At 45.8% G+C, this 14,156-nt stretch overlaps 1 protein-coding gene across 3 annotated transcripts; it reads left to right on the forward strand.

Moving 5' to 3' along the window:
- Nucleotides 1–3,592: 3,592 nt before the first annotated feature.
- Nucleotides 3,593–8,829, forward strand: ELK4 (ETS transcription factor ELK4). Of its 3 annotated transcripts, none has more exons than XM_074163359.1 (5): nt 3,593–3,799; nt 5,215–5,663; nt 5,784–6,138; nt 7,316–7,432; nt 8,600–8,698. In XM_074163359.1, the coding sequence occupies exons 1-5, from the start codon at nt 3,593–3,595 to the stop codon at nt 8,696–8,698; spliced, it is 1,227 nt and encodes a 408-aa protein (XP_074019460.1). The 3 variants fall into 3 exon arrangements, with proteins under 3 accessions (XP_074019460.1, XP_074019459.1, XP_074019458.1); XM_074163358.1 differs by having other exon boundaries at nt 5,215–5,616; nt 5,719–6,138; XM_074163357.1 differs by having other exon boundaries at nt 5,215–6,138; nt 8,600–8,829.
- Nucleotides 8,830–14,156: the final 5,327 nt, after the last annotated feature.

The following is a 14,156-nucleotide window of genomic DNA, read 5'->3' on the forward strand; positions in this document are numbered from 1 at the left end:
CATCGTCAGCATAGAGTAGGAGTGGGACAGCGGGTTCCTCTCCTCATCCTGATTTCTGTAGTTTCTCTAATGTAACGTCTCTGGAGAGTGGGTTTTGCTGTGTCTGAATAAAAAGGACAAAGGGATCTGCTGAATTCCTTAATTCCTTCCAGTGTCAATGCAGGAGGGGGATGCTCTTGAGTACATGGCCGTGGTGTGGCCGGCTGGTCTTCCTGATCCCCCTGAGCCGGGGCAGCTGAAGATGTTCCGAAAAAGCAGATTTCACAGGGAGCTTGGATCCCTGCTCCATCCCCGAAAGGCTCATGAAAGGCATCGGCTGCTCCTGCCCCGGGTGCTGAAGAAAGAACAGCCTTTTTAACATGTTACTCGGTTCGTCTTGAACAAAGAGAAGCGCTCATCTCGCCTATACTGGTTTTAATTTTGCATCTTCTGTGATGTCTTTTTATTGTTTTTATTTTTTTTTTTTCCTGAAGAAGCAACAGTTCTTTGATGTATTCTTACGCAGTATCAAAGCAACTTTAATAAAGAAGTTAAATTAGATGTCTTGGTTCATAATACAACACTGTCTCCCATATGCATGTTATACTTTCCCAGTTGCAGCTTACTCCTGCAACTGGGCAAAATCCACCTGTGATCCCATGGCTTTGACCGATTTGGAGGGTTATTTTCTGTCCTTCCCTCTGTATATAATCTTCAGAAGAACTCCGTACTCCCAGTTGCGTTGAGGTAACTCTGTTGTTTCCTGTAGATGTGCACAGCAAATATTTAATAAAGAGGGACATTAATTCTCTCGTATGCAGTATAACCTATCCATTAACAATTACAGTTCTCTGCTCCTGTTCTACAGCAGCCAAGGAGAAAGTAAAACTTCTCCACCCTGTTAATGTGTCTGACGTAAGACTTTTTGAAGCAGAGGGTGCTGAGGATACGCAGTGTATCCTCCAAGCAATGGAAGGAATCGTGACAGCCCTAAAGCCTGTAGGCTCCAGAAACATCGGTAATAACTTGATCGATCCAACACTCCAGTACAGCCTGCCCCTGGGAGAAGGATCCTTCCAGCTGGAAAGCTGCAGTGTTTGGGATTTAGGAGCATGAGCTCTTTTCTTATTGTGCGTTGTGCGTCTCCAACTCGAACTAAAACCAGCCGTGACCTGGGCAGCGATGCTTGGCTGCAGCAGAGGTTGGTGAGCTTTGAGATAATGGCAAGGTACTTCTTACCGCAGGGAAGCAGCCCGGGGAAATAATAGCATTTAAATTTTGGGATGAAATCTGCATGGATTTTTAGGAGAGAAAAAAAAAAAAAAGCCTTTTCTGTTCTGAAGTTCTGCTGCTAATCTAATTCCTGTGTGATTGCCTCCCGTTGCATCAGTCAGTGCTGTTTGGTGCAGTGCTGCTGGTGGGTTTGGAAGGCGCTGTAGATAAATGTAGCGTGGGAATAATCACTCGGCTTCGTTTCTCGGCTCTTCCTCTGCTAACACGTATCACTGGGATTGACAGCTCCGCAGAACGGGAGGTTCGAGTCCTCCTGTCTCCACGAAAACCCCGTGCGAGTGCATCATCCTGAGGGGATAATGATGGTGATGCTCCGCAGCCTGCGCGTCCTCTGCGCTGCCAGCAGGCAGATACGAAATGTTACTGGCAAATGCGAATATAAGTCGGAGGAGAAGCCCTGGAAGAGTTTTAATGTGGTTGCCCGGCCCCCCAGTTGCTGTGCGGTCCCGCCGACGTGCCACAGCGCGGTGTGGGAAGAGTCTCAAAGCGCCGCGCGCTCGGCAGCTGATACTTTCTTAGAGTGCCGAGCAATTAATTTGGGCAAGCGTGGAGTTGTATGCATGCGGTAATTAACAAGGAAAGCACCTCGGGCCAGCATAACAAGGTGGTGTGGGTGTCCTTCATTTTGAGATTGTTCCTTGTAATTGCAGCAATTTAACTGACTGGATCGATGTAACACCCCTGTGCAGTCGTGTAAGCGTGCCATTAGGCAGGTATTCTTAAAAATAGGTTAAATGCAACGGGCTCTGCCCAAAAAAGCACCTGCCCTAGGGCACCTTGTTATTTAAATAAGAATGTGTAGTCCTGTGTAAACTGTCAGCAGTAATCCTTTTACAGGGCTGGCTAAATTCTGAAGCTCTGACATGTAGACCCGTTCTCTTCCTTATATAGGGCTGGATAAGTGCTGGGCAGTAATGAGATTGGAATAAAAGGCTTTGGTAACGAAGATGAACTGGCAGTTCCAGCTGAATCTTAAACTTATCCCTGCGCGTACGTGGACTTCGGACAACATGGGTGTGGGTCCGTCTCGCTGGAGTTGGACCCGATGCCTCTGTTTTGGAGCTTCTGCTTGGGAATAGCGTTGGGTCGCTCCGGCTGCAGCTTCACCCAGATGGAAACCCCCGTACCCTTTAGGTTTGCCTTTATTGAGGTTTGACGGGGCGGGGAGGGGGGGGTGTTGGATAAAATTCTAGCAGTTACGGATATCAAAACATTTTTAGTGTAATTCATCGCGAAGGTTCTTATTCCAGAGTGGCTGGGTTTGTTTTTATTTCATTGGAAGAAGTTTATGCTGCGTTAATAGAAGCTGTTCTGGAATAAGAGAATCCATGTGGGATACTGAATTAATATAATTTTATCTGGTTTGATTCCTAGTGTATTTTATACTTCCCTTGTGCAGGCAGGATTATTAGTGTTCCGCTTAAAAATATCTGTGGGAGTACTGTTTTTTGTAGTCAGATACAGTCAAGGAAAAACGTCATCTCTACTGCCTGGTCTGTCCTTGATGAATTTATACATCAGTGCAAGAAAACCCTGCAGGAAGGGCCTGAATCCACCGGCAGGTACTAGTCCTAGAAGGTCTCAGCCTAATGTAGGTACCCACCTGATGTAGGTAAGAGATGGCAGGAATCAAGAGAAAAGCAAAAGCAGCAGTTGAAATAATTTTATTTACTTTCATGTTTACTCTTTTAGAAGAGACAGGGATGGGATCAGGAGAAGAAAGGGAACTTGAAAGAGAGGAGGCTGGGGGTTGGTTGAGGGGGCTGCTCACCAAGAGGCAGTAGAAACGTGAACTGAAGGAACGTTGAGTTGTTCCACACTGACGTCTCCACGGAGCTCCAGCAGTGACTTGCTCTGCTCCGTTTTCCTAACGACACGGAGGCTGGAGGTGGGTGCAGGCAGGGAAAGGAGGCGGCGAGTGGGTGGTTTGATTTTTACCTGGGTGCACCTGAGCTGTTTCTCATGAAGCGGTACAAGTCCGAGTGGGTGAACGTGGAACAACTTAGAAACATTTTTTTTTTTTTTTTTTTGGATAGTGACTCACTGCAACTTACCCAAAGTGACCTGATTTAGTTAAATGAGGCTAAATATAACCCATGTGAAAAGTACTGACATGTGGGAGGAGACGACAGCAGTTGGCTCTCAGCCTCTCTGTTCTGCAGGGAACATCTTTCACGACTGGTGACTAATAATTTTTTTACTCTTGCTGGCTTTGGAAATAACATCTCTGCTCCATTACCCCCTTCTAGGGAGACGACGAAAATGCGCTGTTCCTAATCCGCTGCCTCTTATCTGCCTTTCTGAATTTCAGCTTACTGCTATGGACAGTGCTATCACCCTGTGGCAGTTCCTCCTCCAGCTCCTCCAAGAGCCTCAGAACAAGAACATCATCTGTTGGACCTCCAACGACGGGGAGTTCAAACTGCTGCAGGCGGAGGAGGTGGCCAGGCTCTGGGGAATCCGCAAGAACAAGCCCAGCATGAACTATGATAAACTCAGCCGTGCTCTCAGATACTATTATGTGAAGGTAACAAAGTCTGTAAATCCACCTCCGATCCTTATCCATCTTACCAGCTTCTGCCTAATGAGCTTTGTTTCCTTTTTCATTCTCTTCAAGGGGATAGGTGTCACTTCTGTCTCCTAGACTTAAGGCGTGCTAGTTTATGTTTAGAGGGGGTTTCTTCTTCCATTTATCATTGTGCTGCATTTCCTCCCCCTTATTTTATAAGGTTCTGGATAGCTTTGTGCTACATGTTTTCGTCTTTGCTCATACGAATCTGTCTTTGAATACTGATCCCCTTTCCAAAAATACGTGCCCTTGCAAGGGTTAAAATCCCCAACACTCCAGTTTAAGCAACAGAATCATTACGGTGATTGAGATGGGGAATATCGCACCACTTGGAGACCTTTTCTGCAGTTGTCTCCAGGAAGGGGCTATGGAAATAAGGATTTTCAGTAAAGCAGCCCAAAGTATTTTTCTTTTTCTCCACGTATTCGCAGTGGCACCTCTGATGTGGTCGGTGGGTTTAGTGCAGCAGAGTAAGATGCTTCTGTTATTTAGCAAATGTCTTCTAATAACCCGGAGAGCCTTTCATTAGCGCACAGGTAGTGTCAGAAGCTGAACTGGAACCCCGGTGTGGGAGTCTTCCCTTCGTTTCAATAAGCCATTTATCCCACAACTGCTATTGTGTGGGTGTACCAGATAAAAAATAAAACAGGGTTTCTGAGGAACCTGTCAGTTTGTAGCAGGTGGTAGGTTGCTTATTGTTATTGAGTTTATTATTGGGTAGCACAAATCTGACTTTGTACTCAGAGGTCTCGGTAATAATAATTGTACGATAAATAAGAATCTTCTGAGGTCTGGACTGTGTGTGGCGTTTCCCTTAGGAGCAAAACAAGTTTGACATATGCTGTTTTGTGGTATTGAAATAGCTGATTAGCCTACGTTCTGCTGACTAGTTCAGCTACTTATTTTCTTTTATTATCATCTGATTAAGAGTAAAGGTGGCTGGAGTTGAAGAATTAGCTCTCAATTCTGGAAACCTGTAAGCTTTAATTCTGCAGGCTCTCCTCTTAGATTACACTCCTGCACCCAGGTCGGTGGTCTTTGGTGAGAGTAATGGGTATTTTTTTGTTGTTTCTGAGCTGGCCTTTTAAAAATCCATGAAACAGAATTGTTTGGCAGTTTTAAGGCTGTTGTTAGTATGTTTAATGTTAGGTTAAACTCACCTGTGTTAGTGTTTTGTCTGTGGGTTCTGGAAATGATACTTTGGGAGCATAACTAAATTGCAAGAATGCGGTGTGTTTTGAAAAAGAAAAGAAACCCATTTTTTTGACGAAAGATTACAGACTATCTAATTCCTCGAGTCTATTTTAGGCAATGTTTGTGGGAAGAAAATTAATCTGAAGAAGGCCTAAATATGTGTATCTTCTTACCCACAGAATATCATTAAAAAAGTGAACGGTAAGAAGTTTGTGTACAAGTTTGTTTCCTATCCGGAGATTTTAAATATGGATCCACTTGTCGTGGGCCGTATAGAAGGAGACCCCGACATGACTGGTTTTGCGGAAGTCAGCAGCGCTCCAAAGGATGTGGAAAACTGTGGGAAGGAGAAGTCTCAGTCGTGTGCTAAGTCCTCCAGCCGCAATGACTATATCCACTCAGGCCTCTACTCCTCCTTCACTCTGAACTCCCTGAACTCTTCCAGCGTGAAACTCTTCAGGTCCATCAAGATTGAGAATCCAGCGGAGAAACTGGCAGAGAAGAAACCTGCTCAGGATCCAACCCCCTCTGTCATCAAGTTTGTCACCATGCCCTCCAAAAAGCCTTCCTCCGTCCCCCTGGTCTCCACCACTTCAGCGGTCCCTGTCACTTCCACCGCCTCTTCCACGTCAACCGCTTCCTCTCTTCCCATGGGATCGGAAGAAACTCTCCAGACCTTGGAGACGCTCGTTCTACCCAAATTAACTGTCCCTGAAGCTCCAGCACCTTTGCCAAACTTAACCACCAGCTTCACCCCCACTCCCCCCATATCCTCCGTTTCTCCCACCCTGCAAGTCCCTTCCACGCCCCCGTCGCCACCCCTGAGCTCTAACCCCGACCTGGACATTGACACGGACATCGAGTCCGTGGCTTCTCAGCAGCTGGAGCAGGCTCAGAGCCTTCAGCATCAATCCCCGGAGCCCAAAGAGCAGGATTCCTCGGTGCTGGAGAAGGAATTTGCCAATCACCTCTCCAGATCGAAAAAACCCAAAGGGCTGGAGTTGGCTCCTACTCTCGTCATTACAGGCAGCGATCCGAGTCCGCTGGGGATTCTGAGTCCTTCTCTCCCAACTGCTTCTCTTACTCCAGCACTTTTCTCCCAGGTAACCTAATTCCCTTCCTGTTAGTTGAGTTTGTTGGTTTTTTTTTTAAGTAACAATAGCGGTGATGTTATATTTTAAAACACCGAGGGAAGGCAAGTGGAAAGTGAATAGTCAGTAGATTGTATTTGGAGTTCTGAAACTCAGGATGTCACTCCCATTTTTCTTATGAAACAGAAAGTTTATTCGCAGCCGGTGGTGGCTTCCTCCCCGCGGTGTGCCCGGGCGGTTTGTCAGCCGGTCCCGTCTGTGCAGGGTTTGCGTGTGGAGGCAAAACCCAGACCAGCACCGACAGGATCCTTTGTAAATCCTGCCAGGGTGATATTGAATTATTTCAAAAACCCTGAACCCTGCCCTCATCCTTCGGGCTGATTCTGAAAATGCTTTAGAAATAGAGAACCTCGGAGGTGTGTGTTCAGCAGCTTTGTTTTGCTTGATGCAGTAGCCATTTACTTAACACCTGAGTATTGTGATTTAACGACAATAAGAGCAGTTGCTTAGTTTGGTTGTTATATTTATGTGGGAAAGGAAAGCTTTTGTGCCTCATGGAAAATTTGGGAGAGAACGGAGCCCAACTACACTGTTAAATTGTTCTGTATATATTCAGTCTCTTTCCTGTGATAAATTGGAATTAGAGTGAAACTGTAGGAAAACTGCTGATTGGAAACTGAAATGACTGAAGACAGGAAAAAAAAAATCAAGTGGAGTTGCTCTTTTGGCACCTTTTGAAGTGTTTGGCCAATGAACCTGGAACATCCAGAACGTTCAGAAAGCTGGATGTAAATGTCTTTTGTTGCGGCTTCCATTGTCAGTGTTGCCCCGACCGTGCCGGTGCCCGGTGTCTGCTCTCTCTGAATCCACGGACTGGGTTTTCCAGACCCGGTGCAGGTGCTGGGTGCTGCAGGAGGAGCGGGTTTCCTGCGGGTCACAGCGGGATTTGGCTGCAGTTGGGAAAAGAGAAACGATGGCTTGGCGAGGGGAGGGAGAGCCGGATGGCGGCGGGGTTTGGAGGCAGGAGAAGGAGGTGGGAGGAGGAGGAAGGAGGGAATGGGAGTTCCTGAGCTTCGGACCCAGCCCTCTGCAGCTGCAGGAGCGGGGATTATTGGGGCTGGATTTACACGTGCTCTGCCTTCCTCGGTGCGGGTTTCACACAGGCTCACCCTCTCCCTGTGTTTTGCAGACTCCCATTTTGCTGACCCCGAGTCCCTTGCTCTCCAGCATCCACTTCTGGAGCACGCTCAGCCCCGTGGCTCCCCTCAGCCCCGCCAGGTTGCAAGGTGCTAACACGCTCTTTCAGGTAAGTTCCAGCCAATTCAGGCAATCTCTGCCTTTGAGCCGCGCTTGGCAGTGCCTTCCTCAGCAGACCTGGAGCCCAAATAGCTCATGTGGAAACAAAATACTGATCTATCTGTTTTCTATCCCCCATGTTAGCTTATGAGGGCATTTAATTTTAGCGTTTACCCAGTTTTATTTCAGTATATTGTAAACGTTGGTATTTCAGAAATGTTTTAAACGAACAGCAGGCTGTGCTGTAGTTAGAGAGAGATTTGGGGTTTTTTTTAGGTCTGTCCTTCCTGTTCAACTTTTGCCTCCCTGTAATTTTGCTGGTTGAGAGTTTCCTGGAAATTGAATTTTGCTACTCTCTTGGTTATTTTAATTGTTTGTTAAAAGACATTAATTAAATCTCACCAGTACTAAGAAGGACGATTGTGTGATCTCTGTGGTGCTGTACAGCACGGTTCTCTATGATCTCTATATTCTGCTGTTTTCCTTTTGGATATTCTCAGCCTCACTGTTTCTAATAAATATTTTTGTTTAACTAATACATAAGAAAAAAAGTCCCCTATATTTAAAAAAAAAAATTTCCTTTAGTCGTAATTACTCATGCTCTTCCTTCGCCTTCCACTTTGGAATTGGAATAACCACGTCTCTTGCCTGAATCTTCTTCGGCAAAGGGTAAAATTTAACTAGTTGTCTTTTGGGTTTATATCTGTCATCACCATGGAGATGAAGGAAGTAGCGTATACGTACTGTGAGGACAGGGAATAAACAAGTAGGTCTGAAAATACATTGGACATTTTTCTCTATATATAGCTGATAATTAACTGAGGAGCAATTCAGTCCATGGTTTCCCAACAACCTGTATTAAAGTCACTTATTAATTGGGGACATGGGCAGTGCACGTGGTTCTGGGCTGGGTCCTACTGGTGACACTGGTTATAGCAGTCTGTGATGCGGTGGCATTTAAAAGGGTAAATTACTTGGGGGAAACTGAGAAAATTCTTCGAAAGTTTGCATTGTTTGTTTTTTTTTTCTTTGTTGTGTTTTGGTTTTGTTTTTTTTTCCTTTGTTGTGTTTTGGTTTTGTTTTTTTTTTTCCTGGGGGAGCTTCTACTTGCAGCGATAGGAGAGGAACCGTAAATGAAAGTGGCCTCTTCCCTAATCCTTTCTGTTTTGTCTCTTAGTTTCCATCAGTGCTGAACAGTCATGGCCCATTTACTCTCTCTGGACTGGATGGACCCTCTACCCCTGGCCCGTTTTCCCCTGATCTACAGAAGACATAGCACACGAACTCATGGAAAGGACATATTGGCAAGCAAGGGAAAGATATGACACTTATATTTAACCATGTTTTTTAAATGAGCAATTTATAATTCCACAGAGATTATCAACAATCATAGTTTTTGCCATTCCCAAATAAAATGCCTTTTTTTTTTGCAAAATTCCCTTTTTTGAAGACCCAGGTTGGGAATGTATATGCAAACGCCTTAATAAGGAGCTGAAGCTCCAGTCTCTTCTCTTCCCTCCTCGGTTTGGAAGATTCGCTCTGCTTAAAGGGAGGTTTCGGTTGGTGTCGCAGTAACTGACTCTGCACCCATGGCAGCAAACGGGATCAGAGAAGTCTTTTCTCTGTGACTCTTGTTCTTCTGCTTCCTGTGCTTGGCAAGAAGAAATCTAACGGTGATGGAAGCTGGCATTCCAGGAAATGCTTGGGAAAAGGGGTGTGTGCATCGGCTTTGCCTTGGGGCCTGATAACTTCTGCAGCAACGGAACGGCCCGCGTCTTTTCTGCTGTAAAAACATCTTGTCTTTTTTGCAGGGAGAAATTTTCAAGGAGTATTCAGTGATTGTGTTACTGAGATATGGACAATTTTTGAATGGCATTGTAGACTCACCGTCCGGCCCCGCGCGGAAGTGGTCGGGCTGGAGATGGACGAATGGTGGGATTAAGTTCCTTTCAGTTCTCGGAAAGTTTGAATGCTGAAGTCCAAACATTTCTTGTGCCATAGACCTGTTACCGAGCCCGTCGTCTCGCTGCTAGAAGATTAGCAGGATTTTACGAGGTTTTGAGGGTGCGTTTATGAGGTTGCTGCCTGATGCTCGAGTTTCAGACCCAAACAGCGGTCGAGAACACTAACACCTGAGCATTAACGTTACTGCTCTTCTCCCACAGCTGAAGTGGAGAAGCTCCTCTTCTACCAGCACTTATCTCAAGTTTTGCATTAGATCTATTGCTTTTTTTTTTTTTTTTCCATTTGAGGAAGCGCTGAGACCCAAAACACGGTGGGCTGAGTGTGCACGGCTAACGGAGAGGGGGACCACGGCGGGTCACCTTAGTGTCAACCCGCGCTCGCGTCGCTTTCCTTGGTGGCCGTGTGTGTGTGTGTGGATTAATACAGGGTTCGTTTCCGTTTGGAACGCTGACGAAATGAAATTTGTAGGTAGATTTTTTTTACACCTCGAGAGGCCTTTTAAGAGAACCGAGGAATGAAAGGAGAGAGAACCTCCTCTCCTGGCCCCTCGGAGGCTGCATTTCTCGGGCGGTTGGTGCTGGGCAGTGTGTGCTTCCCCTTCGGGCATCCGATGCCAGGCAGCAACTTCTCTTTGCTACCGCGTGCGTGGAGTTGGTGATGTAAGATAACCTCCTCCGTAAAATACCCGCTAGAATACGGATGGAGACCATCTCTGTCCTTTGGAATCCTCGCTGGCTGTCTTCAAAGTTTTACTGAGCAGAGGAGGATTGTACCTTTCCAGCAAGAGGAGCTGACAGTGTCCGCTGTATATATCGCACCTCTCTTACCGAGCAGTGGGGAAACTCGAGCTTTCCAGAGTTTTCCTTTGCCACTTTTGTAGACTCTGAATTCACTTTAAAGCGTATGACAATACCCAAGGCTTAATTTACTGCAGCTGACGTTACCTTTCTATATGCTAGCATTGAAATACGTAAACCACTTGGTATGTTCCTGACATGACACCCCTGGGCAGGAGGGTGTCACGGAGTTGCTTTTTGGGCATCGTGGATCCAGAAAGTCCCCTTCCCGGTGGGATGCAAGGGAAAAGAATATGCCTGTCTTTAGGGGGAGGTGGCAGGGAGTGAGCTCGTGTCGTGAACTGTCTTCCTGTGGGGTTACGTCGGGGACATAATTCTGCTCCGCATCTTAGACATCAGCAGATGCCCGATAAAGTTCCTGTGCCAGCGGCTCTTAAAATGACAATGTGCAATATTGACCTTTTTTTTTTTTTTTTTTTTTGAAATGCAGAAAGAAAACTGCAGTACATAATTAAGAGCAGGCACCTGGAATTTTCTGGTTTGCATGATGGCTTACAAGTCTGCTCTAGAAAAATATATATAGCTATATATAAACAGCAGCACTTTTAATGGTTGTTTTAGGTTGGCCAATTTTACGCCCACCAAGTGTGTGGACTTGAGAGCAACGTTGCAGCCTAGGATTAGAATTTAAAAATAATTAATGAGCACTAAAGACTTGCAATTTAATTGCTTCCCTTTCCTCGTCCCCCATCCCCCTCCCCCCATGGAGAAAAGCCAAGTTTATTTGTTTAAAAGTTGTGTGTGTGCACACATGCACTTAATTTTTTTGTAAACTTGTATCACTTTCAGGATAGGTTTGCGAGAGAACCAAATGGTGCCGTAAAGTGTGTGGGTTGTGCTTGGCTCCATGCTCTTCTCCAGGTGAGATTGTGCTGCCCTGGCTGGTCTGTGAGATATTCCCACCTCCGGGAATAACTTCTTCGGAGAAAGGCAGGATGAAGACACAGCCTGTGTGTGTTGGTCTCAGTCTGGTAATACCCAACTCCCTGATGGAGGGCACTGAGAAGATCATCGGTTTTGCTTCTTAAGTGCCCGCCCAGGAAAATAAAAGTCCTTTGTAGGGTTATAAACTCGGGAGAGAGTTGGGAAAGCGAGTTGGGAGAGGAGAGGCTTGCTCACCTTTTCTCCATTGCAACTTTCAGGTCACTTAAGGTAATATTATCTTGTATATATGCTGCCTCGTTAAGCACACGTTGACTAACAAGTATAGAACTGCCAGCTTTTCTGGCTCACATTCCTGACAGAGCACAGTGTCGCTGTGACTTCTCGGAGCCGGGTTATGTGAATTGCTGGTACTTTTCCTAGCTCGCTTCAGGAGCACTTTGCAGCTCGTTGCAACTTGTTTTTAATTTAGTGTAGGGACGGTGGGGGTTAATATAGGCTCTTTTAATTACTAGCAGTCTGTTATATGGGTATAGTACCGTGTTGGTTTAAAAAAAACATAATAATGCAGCATTACAGAAACGTTTTATTGCAATTCATGTTGCCGAAGTAGCCATGGTGTTGTGGAATGCTTGGTAATATTTGCATCGGTTGATTCGTAGGTGGTGGTAGAATTAGACTGGGTGAGCACGGAGGCTGAACATCTCTCTTGCTTCTGGCAATCTCTTCCCTGTGTCACTGCTGCTGTAGGATGGCACTGCCGAGCTGGAAGGCTTGCCCTGCCGCTGCTGCGTGTGCCGTGGCTGGCTTTCTTTGGGATCCTGAGCTGTCAGGATGCCACCAGCAACACTTGCTGCCAGCGGGAACGGTCCGTGGAGAGCAGAACCACGTAAATAACACCCGACGGTTATAGAACTGTGTTCTGTCTTACCTGTTTTCAGAGAACGTGATCCTTGTAACGAGGGTGAGGGAGGAAAGTGTTTATTTTTTATTTTTTTTTTTCTTAGCAGCAGCTTAAGTCTAGATCCTTGTTTCAGAAGTTGGTCTTCAGCAGCGATGGCTGAATGTAATTCCTGTGCACTGTCTTTGGCACATTCAAGTTGTATTTTGCAATCAGTCAGAAAGTGATAAAATTTCTTGAATTTGAGAATTCCTTGTTTTAACTCAGAGCATCCCAAGACTTCAGTATCCATGCAGTCTTTGGTAGAATGGAGTGTGCATTGTAATACGAAAGGCTTTGGCTGTGCAGTGGTTGCTTTGGGGTAATTTCTCCCCCCGATACGTTTTTCAAACCTCAGCTCTTTAGCAAATAGATTCTTCTTGGGTTTTGTAGTATTCATTTTAGCCACCCTGAAGGCTGCTTATGTGTGTATCTTCCTTTACACAGCTTTTTGAAGCGCAGTGAGATGCATTAATGTCAGATTCCCTCGTGACTTCAGCTTTTCTTTGCGACCTTCTGCAGGCTGCGACGTGCTGCGAGCGCCAGCCTGGTGCATTGAGGCAGTTTCTCAGGCGAGCGCAGGGTCCTGCTCCCCTTCTGTTCCATTTTTTTTAGCCCTGAGGTCAGAACCCGCAGTTCTGACAGTCTCTCGTCTCCCCGTGGTTTATTCATATAGCTTTTAGTTACCTTTTGCTACTGTTTTATAGCGGTTTTGTATGTACTCATGTTTTACTATACAATTTAACCTCTTCCATTTTTAATGCTTCTTTGTTTACAAGACACATCTCAGTGTTGTATCAAGAGGTCTCTTGGTATTGTCAGCTATAAAAATAAACTACATCAGTAGTTAAGAAGAACATTGTCAAAGTTGACAGGTATTTTAAAACTTGATGTTTCGAGTTTTAGGTGTCCATAACGATTTTGTTCTGTTTCGTTCCTTAGTTCTCCCGTGTAAGAAATAACACGTACCTTCTGGCCTCTCGGGTCCTGGGTACGGATAGTTTATTTTGTCTTAATAATCCTGGAGCGCGGATTGCAAACGACCAGCCCGAGCCCCCCAGGATCTTACACTCGGCAGCTAAGTTGAAAACCCATTAGAATTGCGATCGTGTTGCTTAGAAGCTATTTGGGATGTTTTTTTAATGAGGTATAGTATACGTCTTGCGAAACAGGAATTTTTATGGTTTGATTTGAATTTAATTAAACGGTAATTGGCAACGGCTGCTGTTTAGTCTGAACAGTATTAGCAAATCTGCTTCGCATGGAAGCCTTTGGCCGTCGCCATCCAGCTGAGGGGTGGATGATACGTGACGTGCTGAAGGTGCTCTGCTGAAATCAGAGGCTTGTCCCGTGAAGACGAGAAGATAAGAGGCAGCGACAGTCGTTTCACACGCCGTCCTTCGGGGCCGGTACTGCAAAAAAAGGCTTTCTCTTGGATCCCCATCTGTGGCCACGGCGTTTGGCTTCCTTTGCGTGGGGAGCGTTGGCCGCGTAGGAGCCCTTCGTAAAAGCTGAGCTTGGACAGAGAAGAATTTTTGAAAATAGAACCAGATCTTTTCTCCTTAGCCTGCTTTTAGTCGTAAGGATGTAACAGGGAGCTACGAAGCCGCAGTAGTGGCGGTGCTGCCACAGTTCTGCTGCCCGTGTTTGTCATCACGGCCCTTCTTACTGCGACGTCCTGTCCTGGTGCCATCTAAAGCAGAAAGGTTGAGCTTTGGGCTTGGGTCTCCAGTGGATCTTCAGCTGAGGAATATTGTTCTTGCCATTGTACAAAGAAAAAAATAAGGGAGAATGTGTTCATTGCAGATCATTGATGTTTTTTGGAGGATGCAGCTTTGCCCACCGGAACCCCGCTTTGCAAAACCCACCGTGACCTGCGAGGTGGGAAATCTGGGCAGAACCCAAGGTTCTTCTTGAATGTCTGTGCTAATGCAGTTCCCTTTGGGACAGCAAGGTGTCTGCTTCCTTAAATTATTCTACAAAAAATGGTAAAACTGACTAGAATTTATGTTTATTTACCCCTCCCAAAGAAAGTAGAAGACTTTGACTGGGGGGCTGTTCCAGGCATCTGGTAAGAGAGCTGGAAAACC

This window comes from Numenius arquata, chromosome 24, assembly GCF_964106895.1.
Source record: "Numenius arquata chromosome 24, bNumArq3.hap1.1, whole genome shotgun sequence".
In the NCBI taxonomy this organism is placed as follows: domain Eukaryota; kingdom Metazoa; phylum Chordata; class Aves; order Charadriiformes; family Scolopacidae; genus Numenius; species Numenius arquata.